The sequence below is a fragment of the Squalius cephalus genome (genome assembly GCF_949319135.1).
Source record: "Squalius cephalus genome assembly, chromosome: 21".
In the NCBI taxonomy this organism is placed as follows: domain Eukaryota; kingdom Metazoa; phylum Chordata; class Actinopteri; order Cypriniformes; family Leuciscidae; genus Squalius; species Squalius cephalus.
Genome location: NC_137142.1, coordinates 16,065,862 through 16,088,201, shown reverse-complemented (window position 1 = coordinate 16,088,201; position 22,340 = coordinate 16,065,862). Strand labels below are relative to the sequence as shown.

The following is a 22,340-nucleotide window of genomic DNA, read 5'->3' as shown; positions in this document are numbered from 1 at the left end:
GGTTTCTATTCAAACAAAAGCTGTTCTTTTTTAACGTTATATTCATCAAAGAATCCTGAAAAATGTATCATGGTTACCACAACATATTAAGCAGCACAACTGTTTTCAACATTGATAATAATCAGAAACGTTTCTTGTGGATCAAATCAGCATTTATTTGAATCAAAATTCAGTAAAAACTAAAATATTGTGAAATTATATTACAATTCAAAATAACTGGTTTATAACTGTATATATCAGTTGTGTCATTTGTCTCGTTTAAATACATACATTAGCGGTAAACATATTGTTTCCCGAGGATGGGCCATACACAAGCCAAGCAGCACGATTGATTCACATGATAAGTGAACTACAGAGATCAGAGAAGCCAGTTTAAAATGTAGCAGTCATTGTAATTGTCATGGACATTTCATGTGTCATGACACATTCAACAGCTTTTGAGGGAAATGTGCTCATGCTGATTTTTTCACAGTCAAATTAGAAGGGGAGATCTCGCTAAAGGTGGATTTTTTAAAATAATTTTGCTGTGTCTGGTAAATAGTTTACTTTTTTATCATTAAATACGATGATCTAATCCAAGTTCATTTGAATAAAAACTTAGTTGCATTGATATTATTTCCATTTGAATAAAATGCCAGCTGAGCTCGTCTATTTATTGCTTGTAATTGCAATGCTGTCCAGCAGATGACGCCACACCCTTAAATTCATTCGTCATTGGAACGGAGACGAAACTGTCTAAATGGCCACGGTGTTTGTTGATACTGATAGTACAGAAGTTTAATTGTTAATTTGTTAATTTAGGTAATTAAATGCTGACCATGTGACTTCTTCAAAACAATATAATAATAGAGAACAAGAATACAGAATATATCTCATCTGTAGCAAATGACAACAGCTCTGCAGACAAGAAATCCGTTTGAAATCAACTGTTATGGGGAACACAGATACAGTGGTGATATATTAAAAGCATTTTCTTGTCTTAACGATAACATAGGCTACACTGTGTGTCCATGAATGAACATGCTTATGAGAACATGTGCGAGTTAGAGGCGAGTCAGGCGACAGATGTCCACAGTATCAGGTTCATGTAGGCTACACCATACTCATTTTAGAATGTGTGTAAAGTTACAGAACACTCCACATATTATGACCTCTACACATTTATGCATTTGGCAGACACTTTTATCCAAAGCAACTTACATTGCATTCAGGGTGCACTTTAAAAAAAAAAAGTTCTTGCTTTCCCTGGGAATCAAACCCATGACCTTGCTAGCATGCTTTACTGATTGAGCTACAGAAAGGCTTTTTAAAACAAAAGTTTAATAGTGATTAACACACTAATCCGAAGTCCTAAATATTGGACAGAAACAGTATGAAAGAAGCTGAATGCACAGAGCCTACACATCAGATATAACAGATCGACAAGCTTTTGAAAGATTTGCACTGAAGTAGGCTATATGCTGAACAGCTGCAAATGGGCTGTGTATCACCCACACCCTGATTGGCTGGGATTTAAGAGTATAAGTGTGTTTTAGTCGATCTAAGAATATAGATACAATGAGTCTTTTTGGAACTCCCTCTTCACCGCAAACACAGATTTGACTAATTTTATACCCTCATTAATTCCATCATCCACACAGGTAACAATTGGTGGGACCTCTGTTGGTAGCAGTCTCTTTAAGTGTTTCAAATTCTCTTGTAAGAATAGTAACAGTAACTTCCTAGTAAATTATATTTAGCAGATGCTTTCCAAAGCAATACAGTACGCTTAATACAGGAACAGCCTCCCTGGATCAACTCGTGGTTGTTAGGTGTCTTATTCATGGATCAATTGTGTGATCTGAACTTTAATATGCGCTCTTTAGTCAGTAGAATAGTCTTCCCCAATGCTTATGCAACGTAAGCTTTTTACTCCATATAGTTTTTTGTAAACTTTCTACATTCTGTCATTCCACAGCGGCTCAGGAGGATTGAGATCAGGGCTTTGACTGGGCCAGTTCAGGATATTACCTTTTTATTTTTAAACCACTCCAGCTTTAGCTATCCGTTTTCATTTATTTTCCTGCTGAAAGGTGAATTCTTCCCAGCTCCACCATATTGCACCCAGATTGTTGTACTTTGCTCCATCTATTCCCCTTACAAACATCTTCAGAACTGTTCAGCTATAGTAATACATAAAATAATAAAATATATGGAAGTAATAAAATAAAAGCTGTTCTTGAAATAACGTACTTTGTCAAATATAGCTATTAGCATTGCACAAAAGTAATTTTTATGTCATCCGATTATTTCCTTAAATTGAAATGGTTGCATGCTTTGGAATTTCCACATTTCTTCTTGTGAGTTTTGGGATCAAATCAGATTTTTGGAAATTGTTCATGGCCCTCATCATCTCAGATCTTCACATGTTGCATGGCCTTCAAGGGCAGTGTACGTGATTTGCTCTCTCATCAACCTTCATGAAAATACAGGAAGTGGGACATTTTTCATATTTTAACTGCACACAGATGGACTATGAAGAGAGAAGCAACTTTTAGAAGTAGAATAAGGGTGAATGATTTAATCTGCCTCAGTTCTAGAGTAAAATGCCCACAGATCAAAATCCAATCAACGACTGAAGAATTGATTCAAGCCCCCGTCTTACATTTTCTTCTTTTTCGATAATCCATCAAACTCAGATGGTTCTTTATTGGCATCAATGGTTCCATGAAGAACCTTTAACATCCACAGAACCTTTACAATGCACAAAAAGGTTCTTCAAAGTGGAAAAAGTTTCTTCAGATTATTAAAAAGTTCTTCACACTAAGAAAAACAAATGGTTTTAAGAACTGTTAACTGGAAGGTTCTTTGAGGAACCAAAAATGGTTCTTCTATGGCATCTCTGTGAAAACCTCCTTTTGAAACCTCAATAAAAAAGTAAATAATTGCATTACTTAGTTACTTTTTATTGAAAGTAATGCACTGCGTTACTTTTGCATTACATTTTTCATGTGGGCTGGCCTTGCTTGTTGTAGCCTATAATATTTGTGTTATTTAACATATTTAATCATTGCAGGTTTGTGTAATAGCCCTATTCTCAGTTTGTATTTCACTGTTTTTATTAATTTTGAGGAATACTGAATCTGTTTTTGTGCCAGTGAGACGAGTAAATGTTCACATTTAGTCCATCCACAGCCGCAGACAACGCTTCTGCATTACTCCCAACTTCTCTATAAGGACATGAGAGGTGTCAGTCGATGAATGGCAAAACAAAGAAACTTGCATTACTTATTTGAAAAAGTAACTCAGATATTTTGTTGTAAATTTAAAAGTAATCCGTTACTTTACTAGTTACTAGAAAAAGTAATCTGATTACGTTACTTGTAATGCGTTACCTCCCAAACACTGCATAGCCTACATTGTTATTTCAAAACCTGCTCACTAAAACTGTTAAAAAACGACTGTAGTTACAAAAGAGAGAGTTACAAAAGGATTTTTTTCGAATATTAAAATTAGAAGCAGAAAATAATTAAATGCATAAACATAACCCTCGCTCTGGCACTTTTTTGCTGACTCTCTTCATTAAAGTCCATTTGTGTGCAGCTGAAATATGAGAAATTTCCCACTTTTACTACATGCAGAGTATGAGTGCCCTACTGCATATCGGAAAAATCTTATATCATAAACTCCATGGTGTTTTTTTTTTTTTTTTTTTTTTTGTGACTTGGAGCAACAGCGTGTGCACTGTGCACATCTTTCGATGCGTGACAAGGGGAAAAAAAGCGTGTGGGCGTGAACACGCCACGACACTTCAGAGTCATCAGCATTCAAAACGAGGCAGAAGTGGAGACTGAACAGCATCTCGTTTTGTTCGACCTTGGAAACAACTCCCTGTTAAATAGTGTTATTTAGTCAGAACACAAGGATAAAGCAGTGCACTCTGCTCCTGCAATACAATTACCTCTGATCTGTGTTATGGCAAGAGGAGAGGGAGCCGAACAGTTCTCATCATCCGGTCTGTTTCCTACAGCCAAAACCGTACATCAAGATGGAATCAAAATCGCTAAGGTAAGTTACCTAGTTAGAAATTAAATTATTGATGTATATTTTTAGCACTATGTATTTTTAAATCCAGGTAGGTAACGTTACTCTCAGAGCAAATGGTTTAATTAATTGATAAGGCAGGAGTTTAGATTGATGCTGGATATAATGATTAAAGCAGCACGTGTCAGCCGTTATTGAATGCGGAACAGCTGGCTACCGACGAATGACATTGATGTCATATCTGTAAATATTGGCTAAGCCGATGGTCTTTTATATTTGGGGATAGATGATATGAAACATGATGATATTTGCTTCCTATACACACATTAGCTTTACTGAGGTGAGGCGTGTCTGTGAACACCGCGAAGAAAAGCCGGATTTAAAGGGGACGTGTGTTCATTTTGACTAGAAGGAATAGTTAACCCAAAAGCAAATAATAATAATAATAAAAAAAAAAAAAATTTACACCCCCGTGTTGTTCGAAATGTTTTTAGCTTTTTCTTTCCTGTGCATAACAAAGTATGTCAGGTGCTGACAGCGTCAAAACTTTGTGGTTGAACTATTCCTTAAAAGTTACAGACGGTGTTGCACATTATTTAAATGAATAGTTCCCTGTTATTTGTTTGCTGTTGTTGGCTAACTAATCCTGTCCATGATATTGTACTAGATATGTCTCACAGTCGGCGCTGATTACAGGTCAGAGAAGACTACGCTAAAATAAATCCCATTGTTTTTACTAAAAAAATTAAAATCTTGCCAGCTGTGGTTGCCAGATTAATTCTGTAAAAAAAATATGTATTCATATTTACAAAACAACCTGTACTTTTTTACTAACAAGAGAATTGCAATTCAGACTGGTAAATCCAACAATGCACACTACTGCTAAAATCTATTTTGTAACATACTGACAACCACCATAATGCAGGTGGTAAAAGAGGAAGCCACATGAAGTATCATGAAGAAGTTCATCACAAGTAGCCTTTTCACAAGCTGAATTATACTAGTATACACAGTCATTCATGAAAACACAAAACACCATCATGAAAAACACGTGACACTAAAATAATGCATTAAACAACAGAAGATGTAATGTAAAACCCAAATGTGCATAACTGATGACAAAAATAATTAAGAATCATAATTATTTAAACAAAATACTTTAAAACGTGAAGTGTCACCCAGGGAATTCTGGGAATTTCAGTTGACAGTTTTTCACTGTAAATTATAATTTAAATAATTTATAAATTATAATTATGTTACTTTACTTTAGCTCACCCAAAATGAAAATGTTGTCATTACTCACCCTCAAGTTGTCCGAAACCTGTATGAGTTTCTTTCTTCTGTTGTCGAACACAAAAGATGATATTTTTAAAGAATGTCGGTATCCAGATAGTTGACGGCACCCATTAACTTCCATAGTATTTTTTTTCTACTATGAAAGTCAATGGGTGCCATCAATTGTGGTTACCAACATTCTTTAAAATATCATCTTTTGTGTTCAACAGAAGAAAGAAACTCATACAGGTTTGGAACAACATGAGGGTAAAGGACAAAATTAAAATTTTGGGGTGAACTATCCCTTTAACAGTTTTTTTCTGTAGTGTTTTTACAATATTTTACAGTTAAAATTACACTGTGAACTTTCACATATGCCATTATATGGCATACAAAGTCATATGTAAATCATGTCTGGCACTGCATTAGTTCTCTTTCTCTCTGTATATTTTACAGTTTTAAATTTATTTTAAGTTTCAGAAGTCTTAAAGTTATTGTAAAGCACAAGGCGAACGGCCTAGAAAAATATTCTTAATGCAGCAATTTCCCAACAGACCTTTGTTACAAGATTAACACACTCTGCAGACCATGTGCAGGTTCTCAGTGTGTAAAGAGACTGCCGATTAAATGTTTGAAGTTTAAAATCTGGTCTGTGACTGGTCAACGTTACCTGACAAAGCATAGACCATAACCATTTGTGAAGAACTAACCTCAGAGTCATCATAGTCTGACGAATAATGCTAATGCAGTCATTTATGTGTTCTGCACTTAAACAGTTCAAGCATTAGTGGTTGACCCCCCCTCAGGATTTTGTTAAGAAATCGTATAGATAGGAGAGACAAACAACAAGCATAGTTTTACAGCTACTTCCAGTTAGAGGAAGTAGCAAAGTTTGGCTGCTAGTTTAAATGTGCTGATGGTTCCATAAGCATATTAAAGCCATTAACTAAAGCATTTACCTATGACAAATGTGCAAGAAGTCAGATTGGTGAAATTACTGTGTTAATTTGAGGGAGGACCTTAAAATGCAGGTCGAAGAGCTATAAAAAAGTCTGTAATGTAATGTCCCTGCAGAGTAAGGGAGGAATGAACTTGAGGATCTTATTACTGCTGGACTGAAATGCTAAAAGCCCTCCAGCAGTTCTGAATGGTCTTTGATGCTGAGCACTGGGATTTTTTTTGGGAAAAAAGAGCTTCAGATGGAACGTCGCAAAAACACAAACAGAATCTAAACTAAATCAACTCTTCAAGTTAGGATCTTATCATGTCCTCTTTCACTGGTCTCTCATAAACATTAACCTATGACAAATGCGCAAGCAGTCAGATTGGTGAAATTACTGTGTTAATTTGAGGTAGGACCTTAAAGTGCAGGTAGAAGAGCCAAAAGTCCAATTTATCTGTAATGTCCCTGCAGAGTCAGGGAAGAATGAACTTGAGGATCTTATTACTGCTGGACTGAAATGCTAAAAGCCCTCCAGGAGTTCTGAATGGTCTTTGATGCTGAGCACTGGGATCTTTTTTGGAAAAGAGAGCTTCAGATGGAACGTCGCAAAAACACGAACAGAATCCAAACTAAATCAACTCTTCCAGTTAGGGTCTTATCGCGTCCTCTTGCGGTGAAAAGTTCACTGGTCTCTCATGGCTCTTGTTTTACTTGCTACAATCACTGTCATTGTTCATCCTTTCATAATCTCTCTTTTTTGTCCTCCTTTCAGCTCTCTCCGCAGCAGGAGAGGAAAAGACCTCTGACTGTGTGGAGTAAGGTGTGTTTTGCAGTCGGAGGGGCTCCGTATCAGATCACAGGCACCGCCCTGGGCTTCTTTCTGCAAATCTTCTTGCTTGATGTGGCGCTGGTGAGTGTATATATATGGGAATGCTATACCTGAATGCAGAGGATCTATACCGCAAGACCTCAACACCTTCTGATTATAAAAATAAACTGGCTCAGCTATTGTTTTTCTTACCATGTCATATCACTCCATATGAATAGATAGAATGGTGAGAAAATCATCTCTCCTTCCAATCATCAAACAAAGCAAGTGAACAGTGACCCAAGGGCAGAAACGAGAGTGAGGGAGACAGAAAGAGAGCATGTGAGAGGGCGAAAAGCAGATATAAAGCTGTTGTCTTGCTGTGTAACTTTTAACAGTCCTCCGCTCCAGTTATCTTATTCAAAACTCCTGCTGCTTCATTATTGTGGCAGTTCCCATAGCGATAGCCAATATGATCTCTTCATCCGAGACAGCCGAGCAAATGAAGGGATTGATATGAGATGTAGTTACGAAAAAATCATTGTTAATGTTTATAATATCTTAATATCATTATGCCTTATAGTAGAAGAATGAGACTGATTGCAAGAATATAAACAAGTTGAGAGATTTGAAATATAATATATCACTTTACTGTATGTGAGTATGCTGTATATGTATAGGGATGGGAATATCTAGGCACCTCATGATTCAATTACGATTCAGACGGGTGCGATGATGCATCTTTTTTTTTTTCTATACAGGATTTATTTTTTCTCACTGTGTGATTATGTATGTGGATGAAGTTGGATATCATTTTATATCTAACTTTATATATCGAACTGTGCGATAATATAGTCCACATTCTGTCACGCAGCCACATCACGCAGCCGAGATTTGCTTTACAGTATATAGTTGTACATGAGTGCACTGTATATGCGGATAAAGCTGGAAATACTTGTGTATCACACTTTATACATAGACCTGTGCAATAATATAGTTAACATTTTTCAATGATTTAAACAATCATGCTGCTGAGATATAGTATTTATTGTAGGGTTTGAGGGAATTCTAGGGTTGAGTTGTGATTCTGTCTTCTACTGATTCGCGTCGATTCACAAATTTTAAATGTCGATTTTTCTTCACTTCTTTAACTTCGCAGTACTACTTAAAGTTATTGGCATGTTATAGTGTTATTAATCATGATAAGCTGCAAAAACTGACTCGAATTCAGTTCTTTTTCACAGCTTATTGCGCTTACATAGTTAAATACACACACAATTATGTCAAAATGCACATCGTGTGGAGTATTCATGGAAACACAGTCTGTTATGTCCTACATGAACGTAAACAGTTAGGAGAAAATTGGATGTGTAACAGTATATTAGATCCGTGCATTCATTCTTAAAGGGGCAGCAGCCTCAAACTATTGCTGTCCGTTTCATTAATGCTAATTAAAAAAAAATCTCTGATATACTGATTTATGTGAGTGTACTGTATGTAAAGTTGGATGTACTGAAAATATTTTGCAGAGTGATAATATAGTTTACTTTATATCGAACAAAGGTTACACAAACCGCTTTGTCCAACCCTGTGGGATTTTCTGAACAATTATGTTGATTCCATCACAGTGGATTCTCACAGTTGAGACTTTTAGAGAGCAATGCTGCATGTAAATCTTACACTGACTAATGACTAAGTTTGTCTTTCTAGTTGGATCCCCTCAATGCTTCTGTGATCCTGTTTGTGGGTCGGGCCTGGGATGCTGTGACTGATCCTACAGTTGGGTTTTTAGTAAGCAGAACCCCATGGACACGACACGGACGCATGATGCCCTGGTATGTGGCTTTTAAAAATGCACACAATTAGGACGAATTTCACGATTCGATTCGATTCACAAGCTTTCGATTATTCTATTATTTTGGATATATATATCAGGTACAGTATATTAAAAAAAAAACTCTCAACTAATGTAAACTATATACATGGGAGTCAGTTGGTACTACATTACTATAATATTTTTATTAAACTGATTCGTATGCAAACACTTAATACACTCAAGGAAGTTTTTTAAAGTTATAATACAACTTTACCATTATATAATTATATTTCTACTCCAGTTAGTTGTTTTTTTAAAACTATATAAACATTTAAATGATGGCTGTCATAAAAACATTGATTTGTTCAAACATGCATTAAATATTGAAGAATATAATTAATAATATGGTGCTTATATTTAGCAAGATGCTCCTCTCTAAAATGTATTTTTCTAGCTGACGAATTATGGTCACTGAATATGATTTTTCTGAGATAAATTACGTGACATTGTTTACAAGATGTTTTATTGATGTCTTTTCACGGTTGAAACACTGATTGAACGATTACATGAGACATGATACGGATTGCTTGAAGTCGTACTGTATCTTTTAACATACCTTCAGATGTTCATTCATGTTTATTTTACGCTGTAACTGGTATTAAAGCGGTGGAGATGATCATTTCATGTGATTCATGCCACTTCTCTTGAACTGAGGTGCTACAGAGATCTATCACGGCACATTGAACAGCGGTAAACGGTATTTATATTTTTAATTTCGTAATAAGATGGACAGAATTTGAAATCTGAGACTTTGTTTCAAATTAAGAGTAACAATGCACATAGCTTATTGCGATTTGTTGGATGGTGGGCGCTCCACAATGTTCAGTTCATTCATCAACTGAAAACAGGATAGACTAATAGATTCTTGGGATTTAAGAATTGATATCGTTTCGTAAAAATGAGAATTGATTAAAATCGAGAAATCAATATTTTTTTCCTCAGCCCTACACACGATGAAATTGTCCTGTAATGCAGGCTGAATGTGAAATTTCCGTGATGCTACTTTCTAAATTCATGGGAAAATGAAATGAAATCAAAACTCTGTGAAAACCCAGCCATTCCCACAGTTTCAGCTTAGTTAGATACAGAGTGAAAGATGCATATCTGAGTGAGAAATGAGCAGTAGCTATGGTGATGGAGCCAAGTTCATCTGTTATAAGAGGTTACTAGAGTGTACAAGAGTGCCACGTGGTGTCATTTCTCTGGGATTTTGCTGACTGCTCATGCATGCACTCAGATGTGTCATGAAAACTATAAACGAAAATGCAAATAGAAAGGTTTATAGGGTTGTTTATCTTCAATCCCTATCAGTAATCCAAAAGAAAAGGCACTACACACTCTCCATAAGTGGGAATTTACTGGTTCTCTTTATACGTTCATTATAAAACATTATCCATTGCTGAGAAAATTATACTCATTAATTGGAATGAATTAGAAACTTTTTAATAAAATGAATTGATTGAATCAAACTTTTTAAAGACATAGAGTGTGTTTGTGAGTGTGTACAAGTATTCAAAATGAAATCAAGTGAAATACAGTGCAAATCTATTGTTATATTTGTGAGATGTGTGTTTTAATGACATGTGAGATGTTGAGTGCAGAAAAAACCTCTTGCTTTCTGATTGGCTCAGCTGAACACACCACCAGAATTGACCAATCATGATCCAAGCAGGATGCAGGATATATCTGAGAGAGGCAGTTTGAAACGGCGGTTTGTTGCTGTGTTAGAGTCTGTTTTGAGTTTCAGTTTTGAGTTTACTGTGCACATTGGCAGCCATATAGATGGGGAAATGTGTATGAGAATGACAGAAGGCTTATTAATATTTAAAAAAAAAAAAAAAAATGTGTAGGATATGATTTGTGTATTTTGATTAAATTCTGATACCTTTTAATAATTAAACAAGACATTATTTTATTCAAAAAAAAATGTGACATTTTATTTTGACCATGTTGTCCTTCTAACAAAGAGATTAAGTCAGTCTGCCCATTCACTCGGCTCAGAAACTGAAAATCAATACTTTGTCAATGTATTGATGTAAGCATGTATTGTGATGCTAAAGTGCTGTTATCCCGCTCTGCTAATCGCCAGATGTGTGTAGCGTGTGCATTTTGAAAGCCTGATAGCATGAAGATATAAGTGCAGTTTATGTGAAGGAAGTGGATCGACATGGACATGGCCTGTATTGGACTTCTCCAGGGTGGCCAACCCCAGTAATAGTCTGGGAGGATTTTACAGGATCCCCTAGGGCACTTATAGTACGATTAGCCGTCTCTTGTTGATGGCTGATTGGTTCTGTTCATTTAGCAACTAAACATATTTTGTGCTTTACTGCACAGTAATGGGTCATATGGTCAGTGACCATACCTGTCAACATTTGGGTACCAAAATACGGGAGACCTGGGGGGGGAAAAATTCAGTTAAGACAGTTGTATTCATCTTAACAATACACAACAAATCAATATACAGAAAAACAGATTTCTAAAATAAGGTATAGGCCACAAATCTGTGAGTAGGCTACAGTTTTCAAAACTGAACAGGTGATGTTGTGAAATATTTAGTTACTGTAAGAAACTGTTCCAGCGGTTGGAGTTTAGCCTACTGGTACTGATTATTACACATCACCTGTGTATAGCCTACTCCATTAACTGGAACAGATTTTCACTGGAAACAGATTTTCGCAGATTTTCATCAGCATATTGTTGTGTAACTTCACCTATTGGAACAGTATTTCAAAAATTTTCACAGGAACTGAATATTACAAACAACTATTGTGAAAGAACGATTTACAAAACAGCGATTGCAAAAGCGTGCACGGATTATGAATTTGTTCACTGTTACCGTTGTACGTATTTTTTATTTTATTTTTCTGTATAGTTCTATTTTGTTAATAAATTTTGCCTTCTATTTTGGCTTTCTCGGGTGTCCCTATTTTTGTTGTGTCCCTTTTGAGCCACGGGGCAAAACGGGTACGGACTGAAAAACCAAAGCAACTGTACGGTTTACAAATCTGAGCACAGCTGAGACTTTTTCTCTGGTAGACTACTTTTGGCTTAGGATATTTATTTCCGTCAAGGTCAGGCTGCGATGTCAAATGTATTCCCGGGAATGAGTGATGCGCTTTCCGCTTTTAAAGTTTTATAAAATAAGTAGCCTATATGGCTTGAATGGTTTAAAAGCATTAGCAAGAATAAAAGCGCATCATATAATGTAACGCCATGCAGCCAAAGGATGACTGGAAAACGGATGCTGCGTTAATTGCGTTAAATTTTTAATTAACACGGAGTCTTTTCCCATTTCTACCAGTAACGCTTATTCAACTTCCCGCGTCTACTACCTGCGCAGATATCGACGGCACAACTGGGTTGTAGGTTGCCAGGTTGAGCTCACAAATGGGTTGAAATTATGATGTGTTGATTGCGCGAGTAGGATGGGTTTCATACAAGATCTGGCAACTGGACAACCTTGGAATAATATATTGATGTGATTATTTATACAATGACGTTTGGGCCATACAAATAACGGGAGTTTCACGGGAGAAATAACAAAACGGGAAGGGGGCGGGAGATGGGTGTGAAATACGGGAAACTCCTGGGGAAAACAGGAGTGTTGACAGGTATGTCAGTGACAGTCAAAAATAATAATACAATTACATTTATTCATTTAGCAGACAGCTTAAAAAATAGTTTTTTGTTTTTACCGGAAATTACATTTAAAGTTTTAGCTGAAAACCAAAACCGATACTAAAGACTTATGCTGTTCAGGTTTTTCATTTCAAGAAACCCCAACACTTCAGATTGACTTTGCACCTGGGCCATTTTTCCATTACAATATTGCGTGAGAAACGGAGATCCCATCAGTTATCCAGATACAGAAGATACTTAAAGTGTAAACACGCCATGTACTGATTGGCTAATGATCCGGTCTGCTTGATCAGATCCCGGTGATCGCGTGTTTATGCCAACTGAAAACGCAGCCTATTTCAACTGGACAGAATTAACATTGCTACTCAAACCAAAGTTGCTGTGAAAACATGAGCATACAATTGAGCAGACTGTGTGGAATACTGTATCCCAGAATGCAATGTGGTTTTTTGTTGTTTTTTGTTTCAGTTTTTCTCTCCTGCTGTACACACTGCTTTCGTTGTCAGTCTGAACTTTCGATTTCAGAGTCTCTTAGTGGTCTGTGTTTTCCTAGTAGACTTTCTGATGGGATTGGTGCCCAGAGCTTTGGAATAAGGTGGTGTGATTAAAGCCTTTTCACGCCCGCCAAATTCTTGTTGGCTCAGTTAGTTTGACATGCTGTGAAACCATGTGCAGCAGAGGCCCTTGTTCAGAGCCACAGGGGGAAGCCTCCTTACCTCACTTAACCTCATACAGATGAGCTAATTCACACGTAAAAACACCCTTGTTACCGTTTTCAACCTCAAACATCAAATGAGCAGAGATGCTGTGTGGGATTTTTTTAAAAACATTTTTACTGATTCTACTGTAAATCTAAAGTTGAACATTTGTAACAGGCCTCAGTTTGTACAAGTAGATGATGATGATGATGATGATGATGATGATGATGATGATGGTGATGGCCTTCTCTCTCTGCAGGATTCTGGTGTCCACCATACCGGCTGTATTGTGTTATTTCCTGATATGGGTGGTTCCGCCTATAGAGCAGGGAAAGATTATGTGGTATCTGCTCTTCTACTGTCTCTTCCAGACTCTCCAGACAGTTAGTACATTTTAGTACATTATATACATATTTATAGTTCTTGATGAATTAAATATAACATGATGTGATGTTATATGTTATTTTTATTTATATATATATATATATATATATATACATATATACATTCTTGCATGACAACTACTTGTTAATCTTTTGGACACAATTTGTGTTTCTCGTAGTAATAAAAGCTTTTTGATCTAAATGATTACACTGAAATGTTTCAAATTAGGTAGGAATGTCCTTTAAACTAATCTTTTAATTTTAAAACTAATATTTTAACTACTTTAAATGTTTTTTAAAAAAAAATTATGAAAGAGTAGGACTGCAATAAAGCCGATAAAGGACCTGCATAAATGGAATCTCCTTCAATTCTGTTTAAATCACATATTCATACCTCCATAATTTTTAATGACTTTATTATATAGTAAAGCAGGGGTTCTCAAACTCAAACAGGGGAAAAACATTTCCAAGGACCCCCTCATATTTATAACAGTGACTGAGCCCAAAGTTAATGTGGATGGGGTTAATGAACACAGTAGGCTAAGGTTTTTTTTTTTTTGCACAAATGGTCTCTACCCTGGGTCGTACGCAGGGTTTTTATAAATACTGAGGTCCCAAAAGTGATCTTATCATCGCGATTTGCAATATCATTGCAGCATCAAATTAGAGTGAATATTAGGCAATTATGTTATATATATATAATTGTATTTATATATATATAACCTCAATGGTGGGTATGGCCCTGTCTCCACCCTATGCACTTTTTAACAATACAGCACAATTTTATAATTTACCGTATTTTCCAGAAAATAAGTTGCACCTGAGTGTGTCAAACTTCATCACGTTGTTGAGAAACACACACACGCACGCATGCACACATAAAACATGTAGGCGTATTAGGCTACTTCCCTCAACAAACAACATTTATTTTAAAACGGCAAGTCTAAACGAATCAATTTGAATCGAAACTGAAACTGCACAGAGGTTGGGCTCGCGCATCTCTCATTCGGTACAAAGTTTCCATATTTGAGATGTAGCCTAACATTTGGATGCTAAACTATTTATGTTAACCATTTATGTAAAGAAAGCTTCATACTTCAGTCCCAATATAAACCAGCATCTTCACATGCGGAGAAATGTGATTGGAATAGCAGCAAGTCGACAGTATAATGACTGACCGGCACTGCCTTCATAGAGTACAACAGATAAAAAGTTCTGCTTAATTTAATTTGTATGTTCGGTTGACTGTATTTTATTTTGATAATGAACAGGCTGTGATGTCAAATTAGCAGTGCTATCTATCTATAGAAACCTTTAAGTGCCTACCTCTTTAGATTATTTGATATTATATAGCCTAAGTCACATTGGAATAGGCTAAATAGCATGTTTCAGGTGAAAAAGAAAACTTGTAGTCGGTAGGCTGTAAAAAACGGTAGGCTGTAACCAAATTATTTCGCGGACCCCCTGGCTATAAGTCGTGGACTCCACTTTGAGAATCAGAAGGTGTGTCCAAAATTTTGACTAGTTGTGCATAATAAATGCATTGTTACTTTGCATATTTATGGAATTCAGCCAGCAATGAGTAACTGTGTGTTTGTGTGTTTAGTGCTTTCATGTGCCGTACTCCGCACTGACCATGTTCATCAGCACTGAGCAGAGGGAGCGAGATTCAGCCACAGCGTACCGTAAGAGCATTTACACATTTTAATGCATTACTGTTGCAATCGGCTACATAATATACACAGCAAACACATTATAACTGAAGAATACTCTACAATTTGGGGTAAGAATTTTTTAATGTTTTTGAAGTCTCTTATGCTCACCAAAGCTGCATTTAGTTGATCAAAAATATTTCACAGTTTTTTTTGGAAATGTTATTACCATTTAAAATATCCATTTAAAATTTTTCCTATATTAATATATTTTAAAATGAAATGTAGTCCTGTGCTGAATTTTCAGCAGCCATTACTTCAGTCTTCAGTGTCACAAAATCCTTCAAATTTCATTTTTAAATATGCTTAGAAACATTTATTATTATTATTTTTATTGACAATTTATTTTAGCAGAAACCATTTATACTTTTTTCAGGATTCATTGATAACTAGAAAGTTGAAAAGAACAGCATTTGTTTTAAATATATTTTTTGATATTTAAAAAGTCTTTTTGGTGTCGGTGACTTTTGATCAATTTAAAGCATCCTTGATGGATAAAAGTGTTCATTTCTTTTAAAAAAATCTAAACAAAAATCTTGCTGACCCCATACTTTTGAATAGTGTGTGTATGATGTGTGACACCTAGGGGTGTAACAAATCAAACTGAAAAACCACAATACACTTATGTCACACAACTAATTTTTCTTCCTTGGCATTTGAATAAATAGTAATTAGGGGTGTAACGGTACACGTATTCGTCCCAAAAAATTTCTGTATGCGTCTTATGTTTACAAGACGAAGACAGCGTTGTGGCCAAACCATCAATAACCACAATAAGCTCCACGTTTTGTTACTTTCGATAAGAAACAAATTGTGTCAATTTTGTGTATTTCAAATTATCCATTTTATCATGGAAAAAAAGTGGTTTGACGCTCTTTAATGTGCCGTGACACATCACTGTGTATATACACGATCATCTCTTCCTCTAATATTAGTTACAAAATAAACATGAATGATCATCTGAAGGTGAGTTGAAAGATTCAGTACAACTTACTGAAACACGTCATATCTCCTGTAATCGCTCAATCAGCGTTTCAACAGCGGAAAGACATCAATAAAACAGCTTGTAAACAATGTCACGTAGCATTACAATTACCTTAGGCCCCCGTGGGGACCCTGGGCCCCCCCGTGCTGTTCATTAAAGGCGACAAATGGGGCAACTTGTCCCAACTACTCATGACGTGCCCTGGATAGATATTGGCAATTAAATCAGCCATATGTTTCTCTTCCCTGAAGGCAGTGGCAAAGGGTCGATCAAGCAATATGAACATTAGTTCTTCTTGCAAGAGTATATCATCCTTGTGTCCCTGATGTCTGCTGGAGTTCCGCGGCTCAGTGCATCCCCTTGTTGAGCTCTGAGGTGGGTGGGGAGCAAAGATGATCAATCAAAATTAAAACAAATATGACCAACAAACAAACCTCAAAAAGGTTTGAAAAGAATTCAGATGACGACATAAACATAGATGTGTACTGATAAAAACAATTTTTTAAAATTGGTTTATCCTCTTAGAATGTCAGGGCAAATACTCTGGCTGGTTTTCCAATAAAAGCCACCACCCACCCATATCTGAACAGCAGTATGGATGAATCTGAAATAGCCACAGAATTAACACAAGAAGGTGTTACAAGTGTGAAGAGGATTTCAATCAAAAAAGGAGATCAAATAATAAAGACTGGCACATACAGTCATGTGAAAAAGAATCCTGTTGAATTCTGTGGTTTATGTATTAAAAATAAAAAATAAAAAATCATCTGGTCCTTGGCAGGTCTTAAAATGAGGTAAATACAGCCTCAGATGCACAACACCACATGACATATTACACTGTGTCATTATTTATTTAAAAAAAACTAGGCCAAATAGAAAAGCCAACTAAGTACAACCCTTACTGCTTCCATAGGAATTAAGAGGGTAAGTAGCAGTCAGGCACTGCTAATCAAACGTCTTTGATTAACTGATGATCAGCAGGTGTGATCAGCTCTATAAAAGCAGAAGTTTTGTTGGTCTGGAGCATTCAGGTGTGTGTTAACACAATGCCAAGGATGAAATCAGCAATGATCTTCGAGAAGCAATTGTTGCAGCCATCAATCTGAGAAGAAACAAAACATTTTGAAGTCCATCATTCTACCGTAAGGAAGATTATTCAAAAGTGGAAAACATTCGAGACAGTGGCCAAGTGGACTTCCCAGCAAATTTACCCCAAGGTCAGACAAAATGCCCACAAACCTCAATGAACTGAAGCAACGTTGTAAAGAATAGTGAGCCAAAGTTTCTTCAGAACGATGTGAGAGACTGATACTGTCAAACAGAAAACGATTCCTTCAACTTATTGCTGCTAAAAGTGGCTCTACAAGCAATTGAATCATTGGGTGTACTTTGTTTTTCCACCCATGGCTTTTCCATTTTGGCTTTATTGTTGTTAAATAAATGATGACACAGTGTAATGTCATGCGTTGTTCATCTGAGGTTGTATTTACCTAATTTAAGACCTGCTAAAGACCAGAGGATTTTTATTAGGTTCTGATACTTAAAACCATACAATTCTAAAGGGTGTGCTTTCTTTTTAACATGACTGTATATCCTGATTTTCAACAAACCTCATCCACCAGAATGGATCCGTTTAGGATATCTGAGAGTCCCCTCTGAGATGCTTCAACTGTCAGAGGTTTGGTCATAGTTCTGCTGGAATGCCCTAACAAATCTTTTTGTCATAACTGAAGGACATAAGGGAAACTTGTTCAAAATTTCCGAAATGCAGGAATTGCACACAGGAATTGACTATCCATCTCCATCAAAGAACTGTCCCTCATGGATAAAAGAAAAAGAAATTCAAGTGAAATGCCTTAAAAGAGTGAAAGACTATGCAGAAGTTTGAAATGTTTCCTATTTTTCAGTTTGAAAAATCAAGTGGCTGAGTGTAGGTCTGACCTTTTGAGACAGAAAACCCATAATTAATCAGCAAAACCTCAACAAAAACACAAAGCACCCAAACTTCTAGTTAAACACAAACCAACTAGTGAAGACCAAAGTTTAGAACAGATCACAGAAAGCTGACTCCATTAAAGACGTAAATATGGCGGAGAGCATAACTCCCTGCAGTCGAAGCCCCTCTCCTAAAAGTAGGAGTGGAGGCCAGGTACCGATCTTACCAACATAATACCTGTTTTATTCAGGTACTGTCTTTGTGTTAAGGCAAATTTTGCAGAACTTCAACATCTAGCCATGATTCTCAATCCTTTTGGTTTTTGCCTTTTAAAAAATTGAAGATTTTATTAATGACAACGATCTGTGCCTTATCAACGATGGCTCAAATACCTACTTGCACCCAGGACATGGAACATATTCTGTAGTTGACATAATATGTGAGCCTAAACTTTTACTTGATTTTTCATGGCAAAAATGGGATGATTTATGTCGAAGTGACCACTCATGACCTCCATAAAATCAGATTTTCAACATAAAAACCCTAGATGGAAACTTTAAAAAAAGCCAACTGATATCTTTTTCAGACACAGGGCTATGAATTTTTTATATAGCACTTTTATGTAGCATTTTTATATAGCATTTTTTCTCAAATATCACTGAACCATTAAATCAACCTTTTACTATGGGGGAGAAACAGGTTTACGTGGAATATTTCAGAATGTATCACCCGAATGTGCTTTAGATTTTCTATCTCATGTCAAGTTGAAATGTTTTATATAATAATTAAAATTGTATGGATTGTGATATTGACCTTGTGTTTGCCATAGCCCTGATGCTAACATGGCGTTAAAACTTATTAAACAAACATTTACCTCAGGCAAGCCATTCAGTGTCCACAGCTTGTTAGTTCGCTAGAGAAATGAACTCTTTTGTATATGCATTATATTAGCCTGTATATAAATTTATTCTAGTGATGTCTTAATTATTTAATGTATGTTTAAATAAATCTGTCATGAAATAGTTGAACTTATAGTTCAACAACAAATTGGAGTAAAAACATAATTGCATAATTAGATTTAGAAGTTCATGCAAAAACTGCCTTATGTGCAGTTTAAATGTTTGTATACAAATTATGTGTTGGTCATTATATCTAAAAAATAAATAACTGAATTTAGGCTAATAGTTTAGGCTCTATTGTTAACCTTTAATATTATAGTAATATGCAAGTAAGGGCTCCCAATATAGTTTACACCATTAGCAGAGATAATTGTTTTTATCCTTAAACTTCATTATAATTGAATTCATTTAAAGAAAGTGACACAATTTGTTCAGTAAACCCCCAGTAAAAAATGACCGAACCGTCAGTTTTATGTACCGTTACACCCCTACTGACACCTGTTTATTCCCAGCATACACATTTTAACTGCTTTGGTGGCTCATTTTCTGTTTTGTCTCTCTCTCAGGCATGACTATAGAGGTGTTTGGTACAGTAATTGGCACTGCCATCCAGGGGCAGATTGTGGGCATGGCCAACGTCCCCTGCATTAACAACACAATCCTGAGCAACAGCTCTAATCACTCTGTGCATGGCAATTACTCTCAGATCTTAATGGAATATAGAATATTTAATGAGGTGAGGGGAGTGTGGTATAAAGTAGAGGATGGTTTCAAATCTCATCAGAATTCTGCACATGAATAATCATATCTTTCTCTCTTTTACAGAGGCGTGCATATATGATTGCATCTGCAGTCATAAGTTTAATCTACATTCTGTGTGCTGTTGTGCTGTTTTTTGGAGTAAGAGAGCAGGACAGTGAGTTACTTCTCTTTGCATACACATTCACACTGAGTCAGTACAAAATGTGGAATATAAAAACATTCAAATAAAACAGTAAGCCAGAGGCCATGAGTTACATTGATTTTACAGCAGGTGATATAATGGTAATAGTTACTAGGGATGCACCGATATAAAAAATTCTATATATGGGTCATTGACGAATAAGGTTTTTAAAAGTGTAAAAAAGTAGAATGGAGATACAACTATATTTGAAACCATTTTTTTAGTTTACCTAGGTGTTAACAATAAGATTTTGTGGTTTGTACAATCAATTGACACTGTTTTGTGTCATTTTTTTACACGATGGAAAAAATGTCACCAAAAAAGTAATTCGGTTTAACCACTGATTTGAAAGTTAAAAACTGATTTGACATTGATGTTGAGATAGTATATAGTGTGTACCACAGAATAAATATTTTAAAAAATGATCACTGATCTCATAAATGTAATCATTTATTGGACTACTCTAAACACTCCAACATATTCTAGTAAAACATTGCACAGGGAAAGGAGAAAAGGGGAAATTTAAAAAAAAGAGCCTTATCTGCTTTATATTTGTATTATTGTAGTTCCTTTAGTTATTAAAAACAATATTATTCCATTTAAATATTTACTATATCGGTTTTACCGAATGACCTTTTGACACTTCAAAATCTTTAAAATACCTTTATATGTGGTAAAATATAATTAAAACCTTTTGGATTCAGTAAAAGAGATCAAGTTGTACTACCTTATATACTTTGGATGTTATATATTTGTTTTTTTATTATTATTAAGGCCTTTGGACAAAAAAAAATGACCCGTCACGTCATTGACCCATATATATATATATATATATATATATATATATATATATATATATATATAAATGGAACTTCAGTCGAGTTCATATAGTAGTCTAACTCGGGTATTTCCAAACTTTTTTGTTAAACTAAAAAATATTACTTTGAAAGTCCCTCCTGAGATTTTAAGTTCATATTTAAATAATTTAACAACACATTCACATGGTTCATGGTTCTCTGATATTAATCTTTTTATTAAATGTTTTATTTTGTTTATCTTTTTGGTAAACTTTAGTTTAGGGTCCAATTCACACTATTAACTAGTTGGTTATTAGCATGCATATTACTGGGATGTTGGCTGTTTATTAGCACTTATAAAGCACATATTAATGCCTTATTCTGCATGACCAGATTCTACATCCCTTAATCCTACACAATACCTAAACATAACAACTACTTTACTAACTATTAATAAGCAATAATTGTGAGTTTATTAAAGCAAAGGTCATAGTTAATAGCTAGTACATAGTGAGAATTGAATCCTAATCTAAAGTGGGACCATTTTATAAAATTATTTATTTTCATTTGACATTTTTATGATTTAATTATTAGCTTTTCATCGATTCACAAACCCCAGTTTAGGAAATCCTTGTCTATTTTTATTAACATTGAATGTGTTTTTTGATGATTTCCTCCATCTTTTTCAGATCAGGGTGGTTTAAAAGCACAAAAGCGTGTGTCGTTTCAGACCGGTCTGCGGCTGGTAATAGGTCACGGGCCGTATGTTAAACTGGTGCTGGCCTTCCTCTTCACTTCTCTGGCCTTCATGGTAATAAAAACGTGTTGGTGTCTTTTTAAAAGGCATGCATGTTCGTTCGTATATGCTGAAATGTACTTATTTTAATTCCTGATTTATGATGGGAGATATCCCAGATTCCACATTGTTTACAAAAGACGAAAATGTTTTCTTTTAACTGACAAATTCTCAGGCCATGAATGTCTGTGATAGTATGTTTAAGTGAAAGCAGTTTCTGGAACTGACCACGTCACAGCTCTGTTACAGAGATGGGCTATGTGTGTTAAAACAAAGAGAGCCACAGAGAGAGAGAGAGAGACAGAGAGAGACGCTGCCATGCAAGAGATTAGGTTTAGAATCACAGTCAGCATTAGGACAGGTCTGCGTTCAAAAGTGAAGTTCAGAATTGGTTTGAGATTGAAGTTGGGTTTGAAATGAAGACACTGTATGGACAATAATCATCAATCGTTTGAAGGAATCTCAGTTGGTCTGTCTGTTTTTTCTTTCTCAGCTGCTGGAGGGAAATTTTGCTTTGTTCATCAAGTACACGCTGGGATTCAGAGAGGATTTTCAGAACATCTTACTGGTCATCATGGTGAGAGTGTTTTCAACCGACCACTTGAATAAATGTTTTTGTACGCT

At 35.6% G+C, this 22,340-nt stretch overlaps 1 protein-coding gene across 1 annotated transcript in view; it reads left to right on the top strand.

Annotated features, from left to right (window-relative positions):
• Positions 1–3,698: 3,698 nt before the first annotated feature.
• mfsd2aa (MFSD2 lysolipid transporter A, lysophospholipid a) overlaps positions 3,699–22,340 on the top strand; it is a 29,727-nt gene continuing 11,085 nt past the window's right edge. The window contains exons 1-9 of the mRNA XM_079854908.1: positions 3,699–4,047; positions 7,014–7,151; positions 8,760–8,884; positions 13,525–13,648; positions 15,255–15,333; positions 19,747–19,916; positions 20,006–20,096; positions 21,610–21,731; positions 22,210–22,293. Coding sequence (XP_079711034.1) covers positions 3,955–4,047; positions 7,014–7,151; positions 8,760–8,884; positions 13,525–13,648; positions 15,255–15,333; positions 19,747–19,916; positions 20,006–20,096; positions 21,610–21,731; positions 22,210–22,293 — 1,026 coding nt within the window. The 5' untranslated portion in view covers positions 3,699–3,954. The remainder of the gene's footprint in view (positions 4,048–7,013; positions 7,152–8,759; positions 8,885–13,524; positions 13,649–15,254; positions 15,334–19,746; positions 19,917–20,005; positions 20,097–21,609; positions 21,732–22,209; positions 22,294–22,340) is intronic.